Source organism: Octopus sinensis, unplaced genomic scaffold, assembly GCF_006345805.1.
Source record: "Octopus sinensis unplaced genomic scaffold, ASM634580v1 Contig14906, whole genome shotgun sequence".
NCBI classification, from domain to species: Eukaryota; Metazoa; Mollusca; class Cephalopoda; order Octopoda; family Octopodidae; genus Octopus; species Octopus sinensis.
In genome coordinates this window covers 25,001-35,000 of record NW_021833433.1, presented here as the reverse complement: position 1 = coordinate 35,000, position 10,000 = coordinate 25,001, and the positions used below count along the sequence as shown (strand labels likewise).

Below are 10,000 nucleotides of genomic sequence, written 5' to 3'. Positions count from 1 at the left end.
TGAACCGCTAAGTTACAGAGATGCAAATACAGCAGTATCAACTAGCAACCCCATGGTCATTCATGACTGAAGGGGCTTTTTACCCTGTATACATATAATGTGAAGGTGCATAGCCCGGTGGTTAGAGCGTTGGGCTCACAATCACGAGGCAGAGGGTTCGATTCCTGGCCTGGGCTCTGTGTTGTGTTCTTGAGCAAGACACTTTATTTCACATTGCTCCAGTTCACTCGGTACCACTGAGTCCCTTTCGTCATTAGGTACTAACAACAGGGACCCAGTGGTACATGAGTTGTACAAGCGTTTATCACTATAATCAAATGGTGTACAGGGGTCTCTTTAGGGCAGTGCTTTTCAAACTTTTTGCTGGTGCGGAACCCCAAGGAAACATTCCACTGGCTCGAGGAACCCCTGTGCAATAATTTAATAGTCTTATGCACACATATCTGCACAGGAGAATTAAAAATTACTGCCGATTTTAGCAGTTTTGTAACTTCTTGCGGAACCCCTGGACTGTACTGGCAGAACCTTAGGGTTCCGCAGAACCCTGGTTGAAAACCACTGCTTTAGGGTGACTCCAGTTAACTGACGGCCCCCACCCCACACCGCATACAAACAAATTAGCACAAATACCAATTGGTAGGTGACCCCTATCTGCAAATCCCTGCTTGTATTTACATTCGTTCGTACATAAGTATGTTACTGAGATACCGTATCTAGTTTAATCTGTGCTATTATATATGTATTATCTGTCTGTCCGTGTATTTTAATCTTACATAACTCTTTATCTATCTGTGTGTGTGTATTACAGATTGTGGAGGTGCAATGGCCCAGTGGTTAGGGCAGCGGACTCGCAGTCATAGGATCACCGTTTCGATTCCCAGACCGGGCGTTGTGAGTGTTTATTGAGCGAAAACACCTAAAGCTCCACGAGGCTCCGGCAGGGATGGTGGTGATCCCTGCTGTACTCTTCCACCACAACTTTCTCTCACTCTTACTTCCTGTTTCTGTTGTACCTGTATTTCAAAGGGCCGGCCTTGTCACTCTCTGTGTCATGCTGAATATCCCCGAGAACTGCGTTAAGGGTGCATGTGACTGTGGGTGCTCAGCCACTTACACGTTAATTTCACGAGCAGGCTGTTCCGTTGATTCGGATCAACCGGAACCCTCGTCGTCGTAACCGACGGAGTGCTTCCATTACAGATTATTTTGAAGTTTAACCCTGGTAGCATTTAAGCCGGCCATATTCTACCTTGCTTTAATGTTGAAACTAGCCTGATCCAGCCACTCACACCTACCCTACAGTGTAGAAGTGTTGGGTAGAAATGAGCTGCGATGTCACTGGTGCCAAGCTGTATCAGCCTTTGCCTTTCCCTTGGGTAACATCAGTGGGCATGGAGAGGGAAGAAGGTGGTATGCATGGGTGACTGCTGGTCTTCCATAAACAACCTTGTTCAGACTTGTGCCTCGGAGGGGAACTTTCTAGGTGCAATCCCATGGTCGTCCATGACTGAAGGGGGTCTTTAATATAATTTGTAGGCACAAGTGCAATCACATGGTCATTTGTGATCGAAAGGGGTCTTGTAGGCACAAGTGCAATCACATTGTTCATTTGTGATCAAAGGGGGTCTTTACCTTTTACTTTATGAAATAATGCCGGAGTAATTCTATCTATCTATCTATCTTTCTATCTATCTATCTTATCTATCTACCTATCCATCCATCCATCTATCCATCTCTATCTATCTATCTATCTATCTATCTTTCTATCTTTCTATCTATCTATCTATCTATCATCTAACTATTTATCTATCTATCTATCTATCTCTATCTATCTATCTCTCTATCTATCTATTTATCTATCTATCTATTTGTCTATCTATCCATCTATCTGTCTGTCTGTCTATCTACCTGTCTATCTATCTGTCTGTCTATCCATCTATCTGTGTGTCTGTCTATCTACCTGTCTATCTATTTGTCTATCTATCCATCTATCTGTCTGTCTGTCTATCTACCTGTATATCTATCTATCTAGCTATCCATCTGTCTGTCTGTCTGTCTATCTATCCCCATATATATATATATATATATATATATATATATATATATATATATGCCACACACATACTTGGTATTTTCTGTGATACTTTATATATTAAATGATTTCTTTCTCCCCACACCCTCCATCCTCCACCTCCATTTCCTTCCTCTTCATTCATTCAAACCCCTACCCACCTGCCCACCCACCTTCCTCACACCCTCTCCCTCCACTGTCTTTTCCTCTGGCCACCCCCACCCCCTCTCCTCTCCCTCCCTCCCTTGGTCTGAATCATTTCGTTGCTGAGTAGAAATATTTCTTGGGTGGAGTCAGACAGGGTGGTGTAGGGAGCGGGAATGGGGTGGGGGTGAGGATGAATACCGGAGAGGGTGGGGTGGTGTGGGTGTCGGCTTGTGGTCTGCAGTGTGCGCGCGCACGCGTGCAGTGACTAGACAATTGTTTGAGAAGGAGGGAGGGAGGGAGGGAGCGTGAAGGTTGGATGCACTGCGATGTAGGGGGGGGCAGGCGGTGGTGGGAGGGGGGGTGGGTGGATAGGATGTGTGATGGGGTTTAGGGGTGGGAGTGTAATGACGCATAACTTCCTATTTTCTTTCATGCTCTCTGTCTTTGTTCAGATTCATATCGCACCTCATGCATGCATGCGGGCGGTTGGGCATGCAGACGTGCATAAGACACACATAAACGCATAGACACGCATGCGCTCGCACGCAACACACCACACACACACACACACACACACTTGGGCATGGAATACATATATACATTGCATTCCAAGATGTATGTACCCACATGCATGCGTAGATGTGCGGGTACACATACACTTGTATGTGCCCCAGCATGGCCGCAGCCATTGGGCTGAAACATATAGAAGGTGCACACACACACATGCACACAGAGGCATAGATATACATACATGCATATACACACGTTTATATGTATAAAAACATTTATAGATGTGTGTGTGTATATAGGTATGTATAAGATGTATCCACATCTTTATGAGTATATTTACCTTCTCTGGGATGTCACTAATTAATTTAAGAACTTTGTATTGTTGGAAAGCATATATGGTCTGCTTGGAATCCTGCTTCAAGTTCCTGGAGCTCACATCTATAACTTTATAAGTATATTTACACTCTCTAAGATGTTTGGAAAACTTATATGGAATTAGCTGAAGATTACTTGACATTATATTTGCTGTAATTTTTGCAGCTTTAATAAAATGTTTTAGTATGAAACAATTGTACTAAATTACCAATTCATTCTTGTTGCTTTCTTCTTGGTTATATATATATATATATATATATATATATATATATATATATATATATGGATAGATGTATAGGTAGGACTTGACATGAAACCATGTGGTTGGGAAACAAACTCCTTAACCCCACATTGGGATTGAACCTGGAACCATGTGGTTGAGATGCAAACTTCTGTGCTATATATATATATATATATATATATATATATATGAATGTGCAGGTGGCCCGTAAAAAGCACCCACTACACTCACGGAGTGGTTGGCGTTAGGAAGGGCATCCAGCCGTAGAAACTCTGCCAGATCAGACTGGAGCCTGGTGCAGCCTTCTGGCTTCCCAGATCCCCGGTCGAACCGTCCAACCCATGCTAGCATAGATACGGACGTTAAACAATGATGATGATGAATATATGTGTGTGTGTGTGTATGTAGTTTTCTCTCTCCGACTCTTCTTCAGAGTCCTCAAATAAACCTGCTTGTTTTTCCTTCACCTGTCTTCATCTTTCGCTTTCTGTAGATTTGAGCTACACTAGTACATAGGAATGAAAGATGCATATCATATATCTCTATCTATCTATTTATCTATCTCTGTATATCTATCTATCTGTCTATTTATCTATCTCTCTCTCTCTCTCTCTCTCTCTATATATATATATATATATATATATATATATATATATATCAATCTATCTATCTATCTCTATCTAATTTATCTACATATATGTACGTACCTACCTCTACATGTATATATACATGCATATATGGGTACAGGACGTCAGAAAAAAGTCGAACACAAAACCAAGGAAATGGACATTTTTCTTAAACAACGAAAAAATAGAGTACAGGACATACAAAACAAGGAAAATTCCCCTTCTTCAGTCGCCTTTGTTTCATCTACTCCGCGTTTTGAAGGTCAAGGCGAGACATGACTTTAATGAAACATTCCTTCCCGCGAAAATCAAATTAAATAAAATTTGAGATTTTTTTGCGGAGGGGTAAAAATGGAAACAAAAACAGGACAGTAACGACAGTACAAAATATAAACAGTAAAGGACAGGACAAGGAGAATAACAGTAACAGACATTGAGAGCTGTTAAGCCAGAACGAAAGAAAAAATATTATATATATGTAAAGGGTCTCCACCAGGAATAAAATTGTAATCAAAGGGGTGCATAGATAAAAGATGGCTGAGAACCATAGATGGTAGTATGTGATGTTCATTCCGTTGCATACAGTGGCAGTGTAGGTAACAGTATGTTGTAACCACAACAGTATAAGTAGATGTATGTAGTGGTGTTAACTAATATTTGTCGGTTGTGTAGGTGGAGATGGGGGCATGGTAGGGGTGTCTGCATTTCAGTGATGTTCATTGTGAAATCTGGTTCCTCTCACTATCGCTGCCATCCCTGCCCACCACCACCACAACCAGTAGCAGTACCCTGTCCTACAAAGTTGAGCAGTGAACTGTGACGCAACGAGTTCAAATTCCTCTCTCTGCTTTAACTATCTTCACACACCAATTAACTTTGGGGGGCTGGGTGGGCAGGCGGGCTAGGGAGGCGGTGGTTAGTCATGCTGTGGCGGTGGTGGTGGTTGGATGTATACAAGTGGGTGATGCTAAAGGCGATGGTGGTGGGGGAGGTGGGAGTTGTAGTGGGTAGCAGTAGGGGATGGTGAGGTGGTGGTAGAAGTTGTAGGACAAAAATGGGAATGGTGGTGGTGGTGGTGAGGTGTGGCAGTAGTAGTAGTGGTGGTAATGATAGGGGTCCTAATGTGTTGGTTGTTGTAGCGGTGGTGTTGGTTTTGTTTGTAGTTGTAATTGCAGTATAGGATGTAGTTGATGTAGTAGTGGCAGTCATGTAATGTAGCATTAGTGATAAGGGTTATTGTGGTAGTATTAGGGTGGTGGTGGGTTGTGCTGTGTAGTGGTATGTATGTGGTGGTTGTAGTGTCTGCTACTGATAGTGGTGCTGGTGTGGTCATGGTGGTAGTTGGTGGTGGTGGTGGTTCCAGTTGTAGTTCTTTAACCCTAAGTCATTCCTGACCCATCAAATCAATGATCAAGTGTTCTAGCTGTGACCATCCTATCTTACATTGACATAGTGTATCTAGGACTACATTATCTAATGTGTCATTCCTGATCCAGCAGATCTATGATCAAAGATGTTCCAGATGTGACCATCCTGTCTTGTATTCAGACATTGTGTATCTAGGACTACATTATCCAATGTGTGGTCCATTTAACCCTGGGTCATTCCTGATCCAGCAGACCTATGATCAAAGATGTTCCAGATGTGACCATCCTGTCTTATATTCAGACATAGTGTATCTAGGACTACATTATCCAATGTGTCCTACCTTGTTGGTCCATTTAACCCTGGACCATTCCTGATCCAGCAGACCTATGATCAAAGATGTTCCAGATGTGACCATCCTGTTTTTGATTCAGGCATAGTGTATCTAGGACTACATTATCCAATGTATCCTTCCTTGTTGGTGTTATTTAACCCTGGGTCATTCCTGATCCAGCACACCTATGATCAAAGATGTTCCAGATGTGACCATCCTGTCTTATATTCAGACATAGTGTATCTAGGACTACATTATCTAATGTGTCCTTCCTTGTTGGTGTTATTTAACCCTAGGTCATTCCTGATCCAGCAGACCTATGGATCAAAGATGTTCCAGATGTGACCATCCTGTCTTTTATTCTGACATAGTGTATCTAGGACTACATTATCCAATGTGGCTTTACTTGTTGATGTTGTTTAGCCCAAGGTCTGAACTGATCCAGCAAACCTATGATCAAAGATATTCCAGGAGTGACCACCCTGTCTTTTATTCTGACATAGTGTATCTAGGACTACATTATCCAATGTGTCCTTCCTTGTTAATGTTATTTAACCCTGGGTCATTCCTGATCCAGCAGACCTATGATCAAAGATGTTCCAGATGTGACCATCCTATCTTACATTGACATAGTGTATCTAGGACTACATTATCCAATGTGCCCTTCCTTGTTTAGCCCCAGCTGTGATCATCCCCACCATTGCTTTCTCCATCACACCTTGGTTTTAGTAACCCAGCTGCTGTTCCTTAACCTGTAATGTACTTCACTGCCACTACAATACCCCGCCACCCCTATGCCACCCTGGCAGTGCTCTCTCGCCTCCCTCGCTCCACTCCAACACCACCACCATCACATCACCATTATTTCCTGAAATATCCCTACTTCCTGTAAAGACTATGAAAGAGGTGTAAAGGCTGTGGTGGTGGTGGTGGCGGTGTAAAGGGATCTAGGTGTTGTAGGGGAGGAGAGGGGGTGCGGTCGGGATGGTGGTGGTGGTGGTGGTGTGCCTCTCCCTTAATTGTATTAATGAGTCAGATGTGAATTTTAGTTAATTTAAAGGATCACGTGTATAATTTGTGTGTGTACCTCTGTTTATTCAGCTGTGTGTGTGTGTGTGTGTGTGTGTGTATATAAAAAGGGAAAGCTAAAAGCTTCTTCCTGGGCCATAGGGGCGTAAAGGGCCAGTGGCATACGTATTCCCCTATTCATTTTTGCCAGCTGCGTGGCCTGGAATAATGTGAAAATGAAGAGTTTTGCCCAAGAACACTATACATCGCCCGGTCCAGGAATTGAAACCGCAATCTTGCGATCGTGAGTCTGACACCCTAACCATGAAGCTAATCACCTAGACTGCTGTATATATATATATGGCTGGTAGTTTTTGTATGTCTGTCAGTTGAAATGTGTGTTGCTGTGTTTATTTATTTTGCATCTGTGTATGTTTGTGTGTGTATGTTTGTGTGTGTGTGTTTGTGTGTGTGTGTGTGTTTGTGTGTGTGTGTTTGTGTGTGTGTGTTTGTGTGTGTATGTTTGTGTGTGTTTGTGTGTGTGTGTTTTGTGGTGTGTTTGTGTGTGTGTGTTTGTGTGTGATGTTTGTGTGTTTGTGTGTGTGGTGTGTTTGGTGTGTGTGTGTGTGTTTGTGTTGTGGTGTTGTGTGTGTGGTGTTGTGTGTGTGTGTGTGTTTGTGTGTGTGTGTATGTTTGTGTGTGTGTGTTTGTGTGTGGTGTTGTTTGCGTATTTTGTGTGTGTATGTTTGTGTGGTGTGTGTGTATGTATGTTGTGTGTGTATGCTTGTGTGTGTGTTTGTGTGTGTATGCTTGTGTGTGTGTGTATGTTTGTGTGTGTATGTTTGTGTGTGTGTGTGTGTGTGTGTGTGTGTTGTGTGTGTGTGTATGCTTGTGTGTGTGTGTATGTTTGGTGTGTGTGTGTGGGGTGTTGTGTGTATGCTTGTGTGTGTGTGTATGTTTGTGTGTGTGTGTGTGTGTGTTATGCTTGTGTGTGTGTGTTTGTGTGTGTGTGTGTGTGTGTGTGTATGCTTGTGTGTGTGTGTGTGTTTGTGTGTGTATGCTTGTGTGTGTATGCTTGTGTGTATGTGTTTGTGTGTATGTGTTTGTGTCTATGTGTGTGTGTGTGTGTGTGTATGTTTGTGTATGTATGTTTGTGTGTGTGTGTGTATGTTTGTGTGTTTGTGTGTGTGTCTACATTTCCATCTGCCTGTCTAAGATAGTGTATGTATATGTATGTTTGTGTGTGTATGTGTGTGTCTACATAGCCATCTGCCTGCCCAAGATACTGTGTGTATGTATGTATGTTTGTGTGTGTGTGTGTGTACACATTCATCTGCCTGTTGAAGACAGACTGTGTTTATGTGTGTATGTGTGTGTGTGTCTATATATCCATTTGCCTGTCCAAGATAGTTTGTGTATACATATCCATGTGCCTGTGTGTGTGTGTGTGTGAAGACTGGATTCCCTCTTGTCCTGTCCAAACACTGCTATTTAGTTGTATTAAGAGGCCAAACACATTTTGTCCCATGTAGGGTGGATAGATCCATCTTACATAACTGTATCTCTCAAGCTTTCTACCCCAGATACTTGGTCAATAACATGCTTACCTACATACCTACCTGTCTGTCTGTGTGTCAGGTGTTCATCATCCAATTACTTGTATGTCTTACTTTCTCTATTGCTCTCTGTTTGACCAACATTCTGACTCCCTCTCTCCCTCTCTATCTCCTCACCCCAGGTACCTACCTGTCTGTCTGTGTGTCAGGTGTTCATCATCCAATTACTTGTATATTGTCTTGTCTTTCTCTATTGCTCTCTGTTTGACCAACATTCATAACATCTACATCTGACTCACTCTCTCCCTCTCTCTCTCCTCACCCCAGGTACCTGGTCAACCACACCTATGCCAACTATCAGAGCAACAAGATGGACGAGCTCGGCGACGTATATCGCTCGATGAACCACTCGGAGCGCATGATGTGCAAGATGGAGGGCTACGTGTGCAAGCGCACACTGTGCGACGTGACCCTGATCGCGGGTCAGAAACGTATCCCTGCCCACCGGCTGGTGCTCAGTGTCGCCTCCGACTACTTTGCTGCTATGTTCACCAATGACGTCCGTGAAGCCAAAATGGATGAGGTGAAGATGAAGGATGTTGATGCTGATGCACTAAGTGCACTTGTGCAGTATGCATATACAGGTGAGTGATCTATACGCATATATATATATATATATATATATACTCGTTTTTACTCTTTTACTTGTTTCAGTAATTTTACTGCGGCCATGCTGGAGCACCGCCTTTTTAGTCGAGCAAATCGACCCCTGGACTTATTCTATTCTTTGTAAGCCCAGTACTTATTCTATCGGTCTCTTTTGCCGAACCGCTGAGTTACGTGAACGTAAACACACCAGCATCGGTTGTCAAGCAATGCTAGGGGGACAAACACAGACATACAAACATATACACATACATATATACATATACATATATACGACAGGCTTCTTTCAGTTTCCGTCTACCAAATCCACTCACAAGGCATTGGTCGGCCCAAGGCTATAGCAGAAGACACTTGCCCAAGATGCCACGCAGTGGGACTGAACCCAGAACCATGTGGTTGGTTAGCAAGCTACTTACCACACAGCCAACTTGTTTCAGTCATTTGACTGGCCATGGTGGAGCACCACCTTTTTAGTTGAGCAACTCGACCCCAGGACTTATTCTTTTTAAGCCTAGTACTTATTCTATCGATCTCTTTTGCCGAACACACCAGCATCGGTTGTCAAGCGATGTTGGGGGGGACAAACACAGGCATACAAACATATACACACATATACATATATATGACGGGCTTCTTCCAGTTTGTTTAAAAAAATTATTTACTTTGTGTAAAAAAAATTGGTAAAATTTTCGAACGTAATAATTTTCTGAAGATTCCAAAAAATAAATAAGTTGTCAAGCGATGTTGGGGGACAAACACAGACACACAAACATATACACATACACATACATATATATATACATATATACGACAGGCTTCTTTCAGTTTCCGTCTACCAAATCCACTCACAAGGCATTGGTCGGCCCAAGGCTATAGCAGAAGACACTTGCCCAAGATGCCACGCAGTGGGACTGAACCCAGAACCATGTGGTTGGTAGGCAAGCTACTTACCACACAGCCAACTCTTTACTCTTTTACTTGTTTCAGTCATTTGACTGCGGCCATGCTGGAGCATCGCCTTTTTAGTCGAGCAAATTGACCCCAGGACTTATTCTATTCTTTGTAAGCCTAGTACTTATTCTGTCGGTCTCTTTTTGCCGA

At 42.8% G+C, this 10,000-nt stretch overlaps 1 protein-coding gene across 1 annotated transcript in view; it reads left to right on the top strand.

The window, feature by feature from the left end:
* LOC115230206 (kelch-like protein 4) overlaps positions 1–8,885 on the top strand; it is a 17,241-nt gene extending 8,356 nt beyond the window's left edge. Inside the window, exon 2 of the mRNA XM_036499548.1 lies at positions 8,561–8,885. Coding sequence (XP_036355441.1) covers positions 8,561–8,885 — 325 coding nt within the window. The remainder of the gene's footprint in view (positions 1–8,560) is intronic.
* Positions 8,886–10,000: the final 1,115 nt, after the last annotated feature.